Source organism: Punica granatum, chromosome 3 (genome assembly GCF_007655135.1).
Source record: "Punica granatum isolate Tunisia-2019 chromosome 3, ASM765513v2, whole genome shotgun sequence".
Classification (NCBI taxonomy): domain Eukaryota; kingdom Viridiplantae; phylum Streptophyta; class Magnoliopsida; order Myrtales; family Lythraceae; genus Punica; species Punica granatum.
The window spans coordinates 29,741,444-29,757,149 of record NC_045129.1 but is presented as its reverse complement, the minus strand read 5'-3'; the positions used below and the strand labels follow the sequence as shown (position 1 = coordinate 29,757,149).

Below are 15,706 nucleotides of genomic sequence, written 5' to 3'. Positions count from 1 at the left end.
AAGGAATATATTATATGACTATTGGATCCTTTAAACCCGTTATAAATTAAAATCAGAAAGCTCTAATCGGGCCGCTAGCAGAAAAGGGGATATATGGGCATAAGTGCGCTTCAAGAAAAACCATTTTTCAACGATTTCTTTTTCAATAAAGGCCATGAAGAAACATCGCCCTTTTTTAAAGTGGGAAGGAAAGAATTTGCAAGGGAGTGTATATAAATTGAAAACATACATCCTAACTTTGTGTGTATATATATGCTTTATGATTTGGTTTGTGTGTGATTTAAAACCTAAACATTTAAGGCCATGGGATCGATGAAGATCAGTAAGAAGGCTTGGCTATTCGTATCGTGTGTCGCTCTGCTCATTTTACTAGCAGGAGGTGAAACTATCTCGTCCGAAGAGAAGGTAAACTCATATGTTTCTGTATAATTTGTAACAGTACATATTTATTCTACTTTAAAGTGTTTCATAGTTTAATCATCTATTTTTGGTCGTCGGATAAGCATCTTCTTGGTCCATATGTGAAGTTGAACCTCATAGTTCACGAGGGCTCCTTACACCCCAAATAATGCTGGAATTCGTACGTACGTCTAGTGAAATAGTTTTTAGTTGTCACGATCATCATACTCCCACGTATCGACATGTTTATCATGTATACATATAATGGAAATAGTTTCATAGCAGAAGATTAGGTTGGTCTTGCCAAACAGGCTTCCCATTGATCCAATTAATCCTCGACTCTGCGTTGATCACGAACACTCTATATTACATCTTAGAATTACTCTCGTTAATTAATATGTTGATCATTAGTTACTTCTTTTTTTAATTATAAGAGAGATTTATAAATCTAGTATATGAAAAAAAAAAACTAATACAGGGACGAAGATAGTCTTATTATAGAAATCGAACCTAAAATTCCTAGATTGCTTGAGAATCATACGCCATAACTCATTAAATGAGTCATAAATCAAGTACAGACCCAAGTACTGTGAAATAATTATTGTCATCACCAAATAATGGATTAATAATTAGCCTATGCAGGGAAGGTGCACTTACATCATAACAGTCCAAACGTCGTGCACAAACGGCGCCGAAACCTCCAGTCCCGTCAGCCTGAGGTTCGGTGATGCTAACTCCACTGACATCCTCATCCGCCGCCTGAATACCAAGCATGCTAAACAGCTCGACCCGCTCCAACCTGATCACCACCGTCCACTCGAGGACGATGCTGATCCCATTCCCGTAAAGCTGTTCCAGGCATGCTCGGTTGACGAGTTTCAAGTTGCCAGCGGATGTGTGGAATCACCTATATGTTACCTCTACCTTAAGCTCGTCGGAGCTGATGACTGGAGGCCGGGATCTGCACGAGTGGACGTGATCGAGAGGGCGGGCCTCAGCTCCCAGCAGTTCCGCTTCCGGCGGTTCCTGCCCCGACGGGCCTGGCACGGGTCGGATCTCTGTGGCGGGGAGTTAACCCCTTTTGGAGTCAAGCGCCAGGGCAAGGAGGCCGTCAAGAAGCTGGTTATTTGAACCTTTTTGTCTTGTATAGAAAATGTTAGTACAATTTATCCGGCTAACTGAAAAGATAACATTCCAATCTGTTTACCAAAAACAAATAGTGTTTTTTTTAATTGTTCTATTGGATTAAGTCTTAGTACAGCAAAGGGATATCGTAAAAAATTAAATAAGTGAACTGCACATTTTTTCAATTTCCAAATGAATAATATGTAGTCTGTCACTTATTAAAAAGAAAAAGGAATATACTAGTCTGTCCATTGATGGATATATAATTGCTCTTTTGTCGACATTATCATTTCCTCCATAAAATTATCCTCCGCCCCCTTAATTGGCTTTTACCATTTTGTTATTCCTTTGGCTCCTCTTGAATTTTCCCACTTCGAACTAAATTCTTAGATTCCCTTGAGCGCATGAAAATATAAAGTCAAATTAATAAATGAATATATCCTAATAAAACTCAAATTTGAAACCTCTTTGTTCTACACAAAGACATGAGATTATCAGCTCTAGTCTTTCATTTTCTTTTTTTCCTTTTTTTGAGAAATTCAAAGACATTTACGTTTTTATGAAAGGCGTGTGTTTTACACCGACCTGCATATTTTGTAAGACGACTTAAGATTTACGAGATCTCAACGAATTCTTTGTGCCCTACCCCGAAAAGGGGGGAAAAAAACTGACGAGGGATCAAGAAAGGAGAAGAAACAGAAGCACAGAGAGTACAATTTCGAAAATCGAATAGAAAATCTCTTAAATCCAAATGGAGCGCAATGCTACTCCATGAAGCAACCATTATAAAAAAAATAAAAGAGGAAAGATTGTTAATACAAGTTGGAAAATGAAGAATAGTAACAAGCAGCTTTTGCATTTTCTGTCGGGAAATATGCCACTAATATATAGTTTTGATGATTGAATTGGATACTAAATTTCGTACCAACATCTTTTTTCTTGTCTTTTATCATGTTTGAAGGCGTGGCCCTTCGTGATGCCACCCATCCAAACGAAGAAAAATGAAAATCCATCTGTAAATGCCCAATTCGCAATTCTGGTCCTGAACCAAGTCTTTCTTTTTTTAACTGAATAAAAGACTGAGAGGGAAAGACCAGCGTATCAACCCCTTGGAGACCAAAAGAGCTCCTCAATTGCCATGGAATGTTCCATTCGCCCGAATGGATAAAAGGATCGGTGAGACATTAACCCACTTAAATCACCATAAACCCACCATAACGCATAGTAAACCAAATTAGCTTCCATAGGGTTAAGGACAAAGATTTACTAACGCAAACACTTTCATATTTAAATAGAGTTTCGACTCATTGACCTATCATTTCAAAGACATAGCCCGTTTCATTGGGCTACCACCTTGGTGGTGGTCCTGACACAAGTCTCTTAGTCCAAAAAGGCGACTAAAAATATGACAAATTAAACAAGAAGTTTTAAACCTCCAAGGTCGAGGCTAGAGATAATAACAATCATCAGGAGGCAATCGATCACCCAAATATCAGCAAAAGGTCGAGGAGCTAAACTAAGGATAAGCAAGCACTAGACTGGAGCAAAGAAAACTCGATTTTGTGCCATACCATATACTAAAATTGAGTATGTCATGTAACTCATACGCTTACTCGAGACTAAGCTTAGTTGGCACATCCTGGAACTATGTCCACACTCGAGAACTTGCTTTCATGCCATAGAATTGTGAACTAATAATCCACTGTCCTGGTGCTTCTTGTCAACAATTTAGACATGCAGTAGAAGGCAAAAGTTTGATCTGCAAAATACTTGGCAGAAAATGTAACCGATAGATGCAGGAGCAAGATAGTTTTCGAATTTGCCCAACGAGTGTGCACAGGGGACGAGAATTTCCAACACCAGGATGAAACCTTACAGGCCAGAGTGTGCTTGGGAAAAGTTACATCCCCAGCGTTCTCAAGGGGGTGCTCCCAAACGCTCGCAGAACAAGAAATTGCAACTATATATGTTTGCAAAAAGGTTCACTAAATCCTAGAGATAAGGAAAAGAAGGGTCCTGAGCAATCCTTAATAGAGGGGAGATGATGGGAATAAATGACTCATCGCCCCTTATCTCGTTCTGGACTAGTCATCGAATTCATGCATGTGGTCCAAAAGGTAGTTTGCCGCCAGTTCCTCGTTCTTGTTGCATGCGAAGAAAACCTGTAGTACGATTGCATGATCAAACCCCATTGCTTCCAGCTGTTCAATCGGAAAAGCAAACTCCGTAAGGATTGAGCAAGCAAGCTGTGTGTAAAACCCAGTAACAAACAGGGGCAACTGTAATACAAGGAAAGAATGCCAGATATCTCTTGGTGCTGCTATCTAAGAGCTTAGAAACAGAAAACATCTAGAAAGCAATGAATGATGGTGAAAACATGCCGGCTCCTACCACGCCAGTCAAAATGCAATTGAGGGGAAATTACTCAAGTGATTTAATATGATGATCATGCGATGGAAAGGCTACCTCCAGAAGATGAATTATGCACCCTAGAGCTACCCTAAGTAGAGATGCTCTAACAGGAAAGAACATCAAAGCAAAAAAAAATCTACATTCGAGCATAGCAGGAAGAGGTACAGGCTTACCCGCTCTATTGCCTCATGCTCCTCAGGTGTGACTTGAATCCCCTGTGGCATGGATGCCGCCAACTGACCTAATACGTTCCTGCAATAATTCAATTTGATACTCCTAAATATTTCATTGATACAGCATAGGCGAAAGTGTAAAACAGATAGGAAAGAAATCAGTCACCCTTCTTCACCCTCCCCAGGTTCATTGATGAGGCGAAGAAACTCAGCCTGATGCCCTTGAACAAGCCTCACTAGTTCAGGATTTTGTTTCCCAAGCTCTTGAAGCATAGGCTGCACAGATCAAACACATTAGGAAGATACACCTAACAGTGTGAATGAATACAGGCTGGATTTCTCAAAGGAAAGGGAACCTGCAAAATTTGTGGATTGGCCTGTACCATAGTTCTCAAAGCTTGGAACTGCAATGCAGAATAGAGGAAATGCATTAATTGGATATTTGCTTCCCATCAATCAAGCCATCTAACAACTACGAGAGAAAGAGATGTGCTACCTGTGGATTGTCTCGGAGAAAATTAAAGGTACCCGCACCAGCAGCACCAGTGCCACCGGTACCCGTGCTTGGAAGACCCTATTATAATATAGAAACTCATTAAGCTTTTTCCGTAACCAACAATGAAACTTAAATTTACTCATTCACTGCAACAGCCAGAAGAATATCTAGCCATACTGAAGAGGAAAAATATGGAAGCAGAAAATTGCTACCTGGGGGAAGAGATTTAGGGGGTTCGCATTGGGTCCAGTTGAAGTAGCAGGAGTAGGTTCTGAGGACTCTGTAGTTTGGGCGGTAGAATCTGCAGTTTGCCCACTCGGAGGAACTTGGGCAACAGGTGGAACTTCAGCTTGCTCAGGGATACCCTGTTATTTAATGAAAATATAGACTTGAAACATAAATCAAATTCAAAGGAAGATAAAATGGAGCCAATTAGATGCAAAACTGTATCTGTCAATATGTCTTGCAGCGTCAAGATAGAAGCCCTCAAGTCTATTAGAAAGTCAGGACGTCACTCCTCAACAATAGTGTCAAACATACATGGCACTTACAGCAACGAAAGTATTAAAAAGCAGAGCTCTACAAGGTACACTGACCTACATGACAATATATTAGCACGTAATTCATGTTACATATTACTTGAAAAAAGCAAAAGAATGGTTGAGGCATGGGTAAAATCCTCTTGACAATTGAGCTGTGAAAAGGCAAAAGCTCTTATATTCTTTCGTAGTCATCCTGGCTAGAAAATCTAATTGGTGGTTAAGTTACATAAATACTTTTTTTCTGATTGGAATGGATGGGTCAAAACTCAACAACCAATCCAAGGCACCAAATACAAGCTTATGAGCCATTTCGCGTAAAACCTTTGGCAACAAGTATCAGAACCTGTCAAAAGGAAAAATAACATGCAAGTCCAAGGAAATGGCAACTAGCGCACCGAATATAAGTATTCAACAGCTCTCTCGGGATTGTTATAAGCAGCACGGAGAGCACGAACAACAGTAGCCTTGTCCCAAGACCCTCCGCCCATATCAAGAATTTGCTGGATTGTTCCCTCCAAATTGCTTCCAGAAACTAAATTGGATGCTGCTTGACCATATACATCAGCCTCTGACCTGATAAGAACATGATATAATCTTAAAATCAGATCAAATGCATTGAGTGATGGCAACAAAGCGTGTTTTAGATATCGAGCAAAACAATGGCACCACCACATATATACTCTGCTTCCTTGGATACCATGCAGAGCGTAGAAAAGATGGCGAGAAGAAATACCCACCCAGCAGGAACTAAAGAGACAGGAGAAGGAGAAGGGCTAGGAGCGGGAGTAGTTGCAGATGCAGGTCTGTCACTGAGAAAATTAAACATCAGATATTTATCGAGGAGAAATTCAGTTAGTCCAACATTCCAGCAAAAGAGATGTCAAAAATGGACGGTCAACCAATTCTTACGTTGGTGCTGCCACTGGAGCCTGAGGTGCTTCTGGAGGTCGTATTGGAGCTGAAGGGGGCATAGTTGGCTGTGGAGCCTACAAGAAAGTCAATTTTAATTTATTACATTCATATTGATCAATTAAGTTGGAAAGCAAATATGATATAGAACTGGTGCTTGGAAACAATTCATTTAAAGTTTTAGCATCAATCCCCAATACCCAAAAAGAATTGTGTTCCGCAATCAATTAAGCTTCATTTGCCGGTGCATATTAAACATCAAATATGCAGAGAGCAGTTAAGATCCCCCAGTCAATACCTTTGTTGGAGGGGCAGCAGAAGCAGTTGAACCCTCACCAGTTGAGCCCTTGTTCTGACAGAGTTGGAGCATCAATAGATAAGTAAGTAGAAGAAAAGACACAGCAGTATTAACATGTCAGTACCCCAAAAAGCCAAAGTACATATTTGAGGTTCTCCGAGAAGAACCTAGACAACCAGCAGATAGATCTTGCAATTGCTCATCAACGTTTTTATCAAAGTAAAGATGATTCAACATGCTAAACTTGATGAAAAGATTAGATTTCATTAATTCAAAGGGTTAGGGTGGGCAGAATAATTTGATGAGTAGATTTATTGCCTCATGTGGTTCAGGCCTTGGAATCAATTAAAGATGGAAAATGGAAGAAATTTGCTCCGGCATAGATTCACAATTCAATCCCAGAGTTTTGTTTGGTTCATAAATGCAGGAATTTCAATTCCAAAATCTAGCTTCCTTAATCTTCCAAATGTAAGATGAAAAATCATCCTTATCCTTAACAAGTAAATATCTATGAATTCTAGAACTGAATAAACACAAACAATCCAACATGGGAATACAAACTAAAACATTTGAAAATTAGCAGGAGCAACAAAACTAAAGACAGATTTGCAGTTCAGCTGTAAAATGTTAACTATAACTTTTTACCTAGCTTTTCACAAGCACAAAACAAATAGAAAAAAAAATTGAAACGAGGGACTGCTACAGAGCTCTTTTACTAGTATTTGAAGGGATCATGGCTGGGGTCTAGCCACCACACCAGAAGTGACGCTCTGAATATTGCACCTCGGTCCTTGCTGCTAAAATTCATTCTTTGATTTGCAAGGCCAATGAAATTTCAAGCATTTTAATTAATCAGATGGCTCTGATGTGGAAAGAGACTGTGGTTCCCAATAATCAAATGCCAAAATTAATATCAGATCATTCTGATTCAATTACTGTCATATACTTTTACAAAGCAAACAGGAACTAACATGAAATGGTGCAACCGAAAAGCTTACCCTGGAAAAAGGAAGAAATTCCCTTCTTAACATCCACTCCATAAGCAAAACATATATAACAAGAAACTCTTATGGATTTTCAACAAAGAATTTCCATGTCTCGAAGAATATGTGAGCTTCGCAATCATTCTCATAACACTTTTCATAACTGGACCAGAGAATGAACTGGAAGAGCTATGGGCTCTTGTGCTCACTGAGGAATCCAATGAGTGAATAGGTTTTTTAGAAATAATAATGACATCAAAGCATCTTTGAATTTTGTTATTTAACAAATTAAGAATACGAATTTCATAAATTTCAAATGGAAAGTGCTAGTTCAAATGGAAGCCCAGTTCACTCTTTAGGATGAACAGGACCTTGCAGGGATCAGGCTCCCTATTGGACCCGTCGAATTTTAAAGAATCAACTGGTCCGATCCGATTCTTTAACAAAAGTCTTCACTAAGAGAGCTATCATCTAAGTAAGACAAGAATTACCTTTCCCAGCATGATCACGATAAAACTACTCTCTGTGACATTATTTTCGTCCAAAGTTGTACCATCTTTGAGGATTTGACCCTGATGGATTAGCACCTGCTGAGAAGCAGGATAGACATCCGCTCCTTGACTGCTTTCTATACTTTTCTTTACATCAGCAACCTGAACATACCATCAAGAGGAACTTACTCAAAACGACAAAATGCACAGCCGATGCAGTGAATTCCTATTGAATGCCCGCAATCACAAAGAATCAACCAGAGAATATGAGATTACGAACACGGCCATTTGACAATGTAAAATATGCTTTCAAGAAGTTTCTCAAAATATCAATAACATGGAGAACCACTTCGATAAAATACAGAAGCACTCCCCCCCTCTTACCCACATTTCTTTTCCCTTTCTCTGGAAGATTATGTATATGTTCTTTACCATGTCTCATATACCAAGAGCATCGATATGATTCGCCGAAAATGTCGCCAATCGGCGCACTTCGACAGTGCAACATTCAACACCACACCATCAGACATGAGATAATACTGAAACTAACACTATCGAGTTATACCACCAATCCGAGTTCATCTCGCAGCATAATGAAGAAGAAGGTCATAGTCCAACTCTCATTCAATCAAATTTCCGATAGCCCTCCACCTCTGGATTGCCAGAACATATGTGATGGAAGCCGCCGATCAGTACAGCGCTAAACCCTACTTGAAACCTCGATTTGGCACCAAACGAGAAACCCGCAAAAACCCAAAAGAGAAACCCGAATTGAGCACTGAATGTCAAAAAGAAACAGCAAATTGAGCTCTGAGAGAAAATTCTGGAGAAGAAGCCAAAGACTGAGGAAGAAATGGGCGACAAACCGTATCTTCAGGCTTCACTTCGACATCAAAGCGAGCGCCCTTCAAGTTCTTCACCGAAACCTTCATCCCTCTATCGTTCTTCGATCGCTACAGAATTCCACTGCTCTCGGCGAAGAAGAAGACCGCCGATTGTGACGATCTCTCTCTCTCTCTCTCTCTCTCTCTCTCTCTCTGCTGGGCGGAACCTCAGCTTGCTTTTTCACTTTTATTTTTCCATTTTTTTTGCTTTTAAGGAGGGAAGTAGAAAACCGAACGCTCAAGAAATGCTTTCTTGTTTGTTTCGGCTCGAACGGTGGGGGCATTGACACGCGCTGAGGGGGAAGGTGGAGGCACGCGCTAACGTCCGGCTTCATCGTGACGTCTACGCAGAGACTGCTGCGAGTGAGGTGTTCAATCGTACCCGCCGGGGAGTCGGGGGGGTGCTGGTTTAGTCTGAATAACGCAGGTAACGTACATTAGTTCCTACTATCAAACCAGATCGGTATTAAACCCGTTAAGGGAATTATACCGTACCAAAGTTCATGCCCGTAGGGAGACGTACACGAATGGGGAGAGTTAAGCTTTCCTATGCTATCCCCTATTGCCTCAATGGGGAGCCGCGCCCTATGAGGATAAATATGTTGGATAAAACTCCGGAGTTCAAGGAGGGTGTGACTATCCAAGAAACCTTGCTTTCTATCGAGAATCAATCATAGAAAAGAAATTGAGATATTATGGAGAGGATTAATTACCTAACAAAACCCAAAAAAGTTAGCATGAACTATTTTCGTTTGTAAACCTAAGTTGAAAACCTTAAAGGGAATAGGATTGGAGGTCACCGGCTATGCAGGCCTCGTTGTCGGCCACCCACCCCCCTCCCTTTCCAAAATTGGTGTAGCCGGCGACCCTACAAGGGTGGTGATGGCCGCTGATAAGGCCCCAACAACCCTAATTTAAAACAAATTCTTTTAAAGAAGTTCAAGAAATAGGGAGGAAGAGGGGGCCAACTGTGGGACCCTCATCGGTGGCCACAACTAGGGGTGTGCACGGGTACCGGATATATCCGGAACCGATCGGAACCTACCCGTTAGGGTAGGGTCCGGATAGCTCGTATTGAAAATAGGGTAAGGTCCGAGTATTAAAATAAAGAACCGATGACATCCGGTTCCGGTTCCGATTCCAATCTACTAGGTACCTAGAATCGGAATCGGAACTGGTATTCGGAATCGGATGTAAAAAAATAAAGAAAAAAAGAAAGAGTAAAGTTAGTGATGAGCGACTTTCTGCTTTATTTAGCAGATCAGAACACGGGAAGGGAAGGGAAGTGAAGGGGCGTCGTGCGCCATTCCCTTCCACTAAACCCTACCAGGTTCTCTCTCCTCATCCTTCCCTCCGTCGACTTCCTCTCTTCCTTAGCGTTTTGGTGTTCCTCTGATCTGCAGAAATGTCTTCCGGCTTAGACATGTCCTTTGACGGCATCATTCGGAGCAACAAAAGCTCCTGCTCTGGTCCCTCTTCGATCTCGAGGCCACGGAGGCGGACCCGGCCCTTCCCGCCGCTCCCACAACCCTAACCCCTACTACCGCGCCGCCGCTCAGGTTAGCTAGTCAAACCCCTTCTTTCTGCATCCACTGCCTTACTGTTCTCTAAACCCTTGGGATTCGAGCTCCGAGAAGCATGTGAAATTGATTGATGGGATGTTGCCCATGTCGTCGTGGGTGATTTTCAGGTAGAAGTATCCCATGCTCGGTCGGTTCTTGAGATATTTGATGCAATAAGCTATAAGAAGGGATCAGCAGTCATCAGAATGTTTCAGAATTATCTCGGAGACAAAGTTTTTTAGGGAATGATGTTCGTCTTAGTTCAATAACTATTGTACTTCCACTGTTATTGTAGGACCCATCCACTGGTACATTTGTTGCTTGTTATATACTTAATCACAGAAATCATTGAGCTCGTATATAAAAAAGATATGCGTGGAAGAATGCGAAAACTGAAGATCTATGGAATGTTCTTACTAAGGAAACTGGTTTTAAAGTGAATGTCATGATGAACACTTGGACAAAGCGTAAAGGTTATCCCGTCATGCTCTGGCTTCATTTATTTTCCCTCAAAATGCCATGGTATGCAGTTCGTTGGAGATGCTCAGGTGCATACCGATTTTGGGTCTTTCGAGTTCAATCAAGTTGTCGCTTGACTTTCATTTATCGGAGTTCTAGTTTTTGTCTTGAAATTGCTTAGTCCTGAAATTTCTAGTTCTAGTTTCTTGTTCAATTAAGTTGTTGATTTTTCATTTTATTTAGCGAATTAAAAAAATTACAAGTTCCAACAGGGTATCCGAAATATGTGATATACCATAGGTTCTGGGTATGTTCCAGTTCCAAGATTCAACAGGGTAGGGTACAGTTCCAAAATCTTGAAAACTGTAAGGGACAGGGTCTGAGTATCGTAAAAAATACAGGGTATCCGGAACCGATCACCCCCAGCCACAACCCCTCAAATTGGGGTTTCCGGCCTACAATAGAGGTCACCACAAGCTACCGAAATAAATGCCCTAGCTTTAAAACGGTCCTAAAAGAAATATGCTGAGAAAATAGAGTAGAAAAGCGCAGTATTATCCTTTGAGGTACATTGCGATATAAATTGGTTAAAATAATAGGTCGAGGCCATCGAAATCGAGTTTAACTAAGCTCGGTTTGAGAATAGCACTTAGAGCTTCTCATGATATGGAAGACCTACATGGGAAGACTAGTGAGCGTGCACATATGAAGCAAGGTGATGGACATCAACTAGCGATCGAGGTCTCGCTGGGTTCGCATGAGATGTCTTACCAATCCATTTAGGACGAGCAATTGGAAGAAACGAAAGGTATGTAACAAGAGAATCCACAAGAATTGAAGTTTGAATTTGAGATATAAGCTAAGATGTTGCCGTGAAGTATTTCAGAGGGTGGATCACCATGATTTGATAAGTATCTACCCTGTCAGATCAATGGATGCAATATTGACTAAGAAAGTCAACACATGTTAAATAAATAGCGCAAGTTCAAATTATCTTTGAAACATTTGGAATTTAAGGAGCAATTATTGATACTTTATTTCTGAAGACCCGAGACAGGCCGTGACATTAAAAAAGTCCAATTGAGTGGATTAAGGAATTCGACCTATTATTAGGAGATTGGGGATCACCATCGTGAGCTTAAGATTTGGATTGAACCGAATTAATTATAGAACCCGAAATATTACGTTAATTGACGAGCTTGGAGGCATAGATCTGAAAGCTAAAGAATTCGTGGGCGAATTAAAAAATAAAATAGAAATCGTTAAGCGGCCGAAGGCATGTGGATAATTGCATGTAAATTGATGATTATCTAAATATTTGGTTACAGGCGAGGTTTTGGGGGAATTTCTTGACCTAAATGGGGAGATTTTTGGAGCAATTGGCCGGTCATTGGAGATAATATCTAATAGTTATCCCATGTGATAATTAAGCGGATAAATATTGAGTTTGATTAGCTTCGGAGAGAAGCAAGGAAATGGTTATTGGAGGTAATCAGAAAATATAATTTCTGGACAAGTAACATTTACTCGAGGAGCAATTCGGGGTTCTTAATTGGGGACGCACATACACACGCCGTTTAAATTGCAGGCACCATGCCAAGTCTATTTCAGTCTAGCACCTTGTAGGTTCTTTTCTTGTAATTGTACCCGACTCCAGCCGATATGCATTTCTGGTTCATTAGAGTTCCATTTCAGCATGCTAATTGCAGTTAAATGGTTTAATCTCGGTTTGGTAAAGTAGTTATTTGTCTCGAGACAGAGCAACTTCAGAAATTCTCCATTTCTAGCAACCTCCTGAATTAAAGGTGTTTCACACACACATCTCCTTAATTGGAATGGCGTCACATTTCTTTAGGAGACCGCATCCTTGGCACGTTTTCAATCTTTTAGACGCGCACGGAAATTAAACCGCAACAATAGTTGTAGTACGTTAACCGCATATTAGTAAGCCCATTTATCATTGACATGACCATCGAAGGATATAAGTTGTTGTATCATAGAGCTTTTCCCACAGGAGTCCTTCGTTGCAAGACATGACCATAGAAGGATATGTTCTATCCAAAATGCTTTCCCAAAGGAGACCTTGGCCAGATCGACTCTGAAGAACCATCGCCGTTCCATAACAGGGAATATTGTCGCATTAATTCGTATAATGAATGTATTAGCTACCAAAATATATCGTATAATAGCAATGTGTGCTTCTACATCTAAGACATGTAAATTTTCGTCCGGTCAAGTCAGCTATGTCTATGAGAACAAACCAAGGTTTTATACAGCAGCTTCTTCGGAGCACAAGAAACGTTTTGGTCCGGTTACTACAGCGGCAGCGTTTCGGACCGCCAACATACATCCGAAACCTCGGACGGATCTAAGCACCCGTCGGAGAACCCGAACAGGCCGTCGTCGAACGCCACGTAGTCAACGTCCGGTCCCTCCCCGACTCCCCGGAACTCGAACGAGTCGTAACCCGGGATCTGGTCGTCGAGCCCCCAGAGCTCAACGATCCCGGACGACGAGGCAGACGCCGGCACCCGGGCCAAGTCAGTGACGACCTCGACCTCGTCGTCCGCCGGGGCAGCCGTGGAGGAGGGCGGCAGCCCGAGGTCGTCGTCGGAGGCTTCCAGGAGGTACCCCAGCTCGGAGGGGGACTCACCGGAATCCGACGTGAGGTCGATCACGACGGCGGCCGGCGAAGAGGGGGAGGTGGAAGGGGCAGATATCTCGTCCTGGAAGCTCCGCATCAACGAGTCGAGGTCCCGGCTCACTGAGTCGTCGGGGTCCGCGTCGTCAAGGAACCCCAAGAGGTCGTCCCTCAGCCGCTTCACCTCCGGCAGCTCCAGCTCCAGCTCGTAGGAGCCGCTGCCGTCGTCGTCCCTGGCTCGCTTCCTGATGCCCTGGATCTGGTCCGCCATTAGCGTACCAACTTACGGCTATAGTGTTAGGTGGGGTTAGCAGAATCTGCGAGAAGGTTTGGTTGCAGAAAGAGTAGATATTTGTCAGGTGGGAGATGCTGAAATCAGGGTTTCGAGGAAGTTTGCTTAAATACAGGGGAGACAAGGAAGAGAGAGAAGGAGACGAAACGAGAGAGAGAGAGAGAGAGAGAGAGAGAAAGAGGATGATGGTGACGGAGCCGCGTGGGTGGGAATACTTAGGCCATCACGGACGTCTTGCCTGTCATTTATTTTATTTCATTCAATTCATTTCATTTCATCATGCATTTATTATTCTTTTCTCCCATTCTTGACTTTCTATTTTTCTATTCTTTTTTTGTTTATTTCTTTTTTCGGGGAGAATAATTTTACTGATGGAACCTCCCCCACATTGATTGAATACAGTACATGGCTGGTGTTTTCTTACTTTTTTATTTTATTTGATAGGTTGATTTTTCTTTACTCGATATAAGAATATAGATAGCTAACCCTTCAATACTACGGTTTGGTTGCCCTTAGTTTGAAATACTATAAGGGGCGAAGTGCAATCAAATAAGCCAATGTCATGGACTGATATTTATGTACATGGACTCATTTTTTGGTCATTCCTCAAGTACAATCATAAGGTTCTATATGTGTATAGATCACCATCATTGCACGTGGATTAATATCCGTCGGTATATTACAAGTACGTAATACGAGGGTTGTTGTCCTTATCATGATATGTGTATTACTTTACCAATCTTGGGGGGATTGGATTCACAGAACCTCAATATTCGAATACCTAGGCACAAAAATGAGTTCTAAACTCTAAGTCCATGACACCAAACTTTTGCTTAGGACGACTTTTACCAATAGGATTATCTATAGCATTTTATTTAGTTTTATATTTTCTTGTAGTAGATCATGAATTTTCCTTATAATTACTTGAGTGTCTCTTAATCACTTCCAGAATTTTTCCCCTCTCCGCAACCTAGGCGCAACCTATGATCATTAGTTGACTTCAATTGTCACTACAATATCGGTTTATCTTGGCCACGAAAAATTTTTAGAAATAAAATTCATTCATTAACCGTGCAATTTGTTCACTGCGTCATATTACGTAAATAATGGTTCTAGAATTTTGATGGAAGATGTCTAACCAATGGATTATTCTTGTTGATTTGTCTAAAACTTGATTTACTCTGGTCTCCTCCGCGGGGTAATTATTTATTACCAAAATGATGATTATTTATTATTGCGTACATGCTTAAGCAAAAAGGAAGAAAGAATGGACAAATGGTAAACGTTGAATAAAAATGGGTTTTTGATTCCACGTTCCAGTCCAGTCCGGTAAGATGGGACCCACTCATTTTGTCGATCGCGGCCCCGCTTTTAGTCACTTTTCTTTTATCGGTTTGGTCTGCATTTCCTAGCGCTGCATATTTGGCGTGGCTCGGCTGCTGGCTGGCTGGCTGATCCCCCCGTTTGGCCACGGCATCCGCTTTCCTTTCGGCGTGTCTACAACTTTTTCTTCCAAGAAGACTAGTAAAGCATCCACACGTTGTTGCGGTTTATTTTATAAAGGAATTGAAACGTTTAATTGATAATTATATTTAATAACTTTCAAAATCATTATAATCATTATGTACCTTTTATTTCTTGTTATATTGCAGCGAAACCTTTATCAATTTTTTTATTTATCATTGTTCAGTGTATGTATTATACCATATTATTATAGTAAAATTTGTTGAATTAATAAATTTTAATATTGAAAATTCAGTAAAATATAGTATCTATAAATATAAAACACTAAAAAATAACAGGGAAACAGAGAAATGTTATATAAATTTGTTTATCATGTGAATTGTGATGATTTAATTAGAAAATATTATATTGAGTACTTTGACATGTCAAATATTAAAATCTATTGAAATTTTAAAATTAAAACTTTATCAAATATCTCTAATATTTCATAGTTTGCTCTACATAAATTTATTACCCATCACTTTATTCTTAATATTTAATTAAGAAGTTGTTAAAATATAAATCTAGAATTGAGGA

General features: G+C 40.7%; 3 protein-coding genes across 5 annotated transcripts; 1 reads left to right on the top strand and 2 right to left on the bottom strand.

The window, feature by feature from the left end:
* The first annotated feature begins 233 nt into the window (after positions 1–233).
* Positions 234–1,631, top strand: LOC116198561 (embryo-specific protein ATS3A-like). Of its 2 annotated transcripts, none has more exons than XM_031528730.1 (2): positions 234–405; positions 1,033–1,631. In XM_031528730.1, exons 1-2 carry the CDS (start codon positions 304–306, stop codon positions 1,528–1,530), a joined length of 600 nt encoding a protein of 199 aa, XP_031384590.1. In that variant the 5' UTR covers positions 234–303; the 3' UTR covers positions 1,531–1,631. The 2 variants fall into 2 exon arrangements, with proteins under 2 accessions (XP_031384590.1, XP_031384591.1); XM_031528731.1 differs by having other exon boundaries at positions 240–405; positions 1,042–1,631.
* Positions 1,632–3,277: 1,646 nt separating this feature from the next.
* LOC116200286 (ubiquitin receptor RAD23d-like) lies at positions 3,278–8,906 on the bottom strand. 2 transcript variants are annotated; one of them, XM_031531125.1, is made up of 13 exons: positions 8,695–8,900; positions 8,394–8,606; positions 7,829–7,990; positions 6,355–6,408; positions 6,057–6,133; positions 5,885–5,956; positions 5,543–5,720; positions 4,818–4,970; positions 4,606–4,683; positions 4,466–4,513; positions 4,276–4,385; positions 4,110–4,188; positions 3,278–3,725 (listed from the first exon to the last, which is right to left on the bottom strand). In XM_031531125.1, the coding sequence occupies exons 2-13, from the start codon at positions 8,436–8,438 to the stop codon at positions 3,609–3,611; spliced, it is 1,173 nt and encodes a 390-aa protein (XP_031386985.1). In that variant the 5' UTR covers positions 8,439–8,606; positions 8,695–8,900; the 3' UTR covers positions 3,278–3,608. The 2 variants fall into 2 exon arrangements, with proteins under 2 accessions (XP_031386985.1, XP_031386983.1); XM_031531123.1 differs by lacking the exon at positions 8,394–8,606 and having other exon boundaries at positions 8,695–8,906.
* A 3,766-nt stretch (positions 8,907–12,672) lies between these two features.
* LOC116201959 lies at positions 12,673–13,813 on the bottom strand. The gene has a single exon (XM_031533447.1). The coding sequence runs from the start codon at positions 13,643–13,645 to the stop codon at positions 13,049–13,051; it is 597 nt and encodes a 198-aa protein (XP_031389307.1). The 5' UTR covers positions 13,646–13,813; the 3' UTR covers positions 12,673–13,048.
* Between the last annotated feature and the right edge of the window lie 1,893 nt (positions 13,814–15,706).

Excerpts from the sequence above, each read along its gene's own strand:
- LOC116200286 (XM_031531123.1), bottom strand. The coding sequence starts at position 8,760 with ATGAAGGTTTCGGTGAAGAACTTGAAGGGCGCTCGCTTTGATGTCGAA. Across the intron at positions 6,134-6,354 it reads CTGCTGCCCCTCCAACAAAG|GCTCCACAGCCAACTATGCC; the intron begins GTATTGACTGGG and ends ACTTTCTTGTAG. Across the intron at positions 4,971-5,542 it reads CTGTTGAATACTTATATTCG|GGTATCCCTGAGCAAGCTGA; the intron begins GTGCGCTAGTTG and ends ATTAAATAACAG.
- LOC116198561 (XM_031528730.1), top strand. The coding sequence starts at position 304 with ATGGGATCGATGAAGATCAGTAAGAAGGCTTGGCTATTCGTATCGTGT. Across the intron at positions 406-1,032 it reads CTATCTCGTCCGAAGAGAAG|CCTATGCAGGGAAGGTGCAC; the intron begins GTAAACTCATAT and ends ATTAATAATTAG.
- LOC116201959 (XM_031533447.1), bottom strand. The coding sequence starts at position 13,645 with ATGGCGGACCAGATCCAGGGCATCAGGAAGCGAGCCAGGGACGACGAC.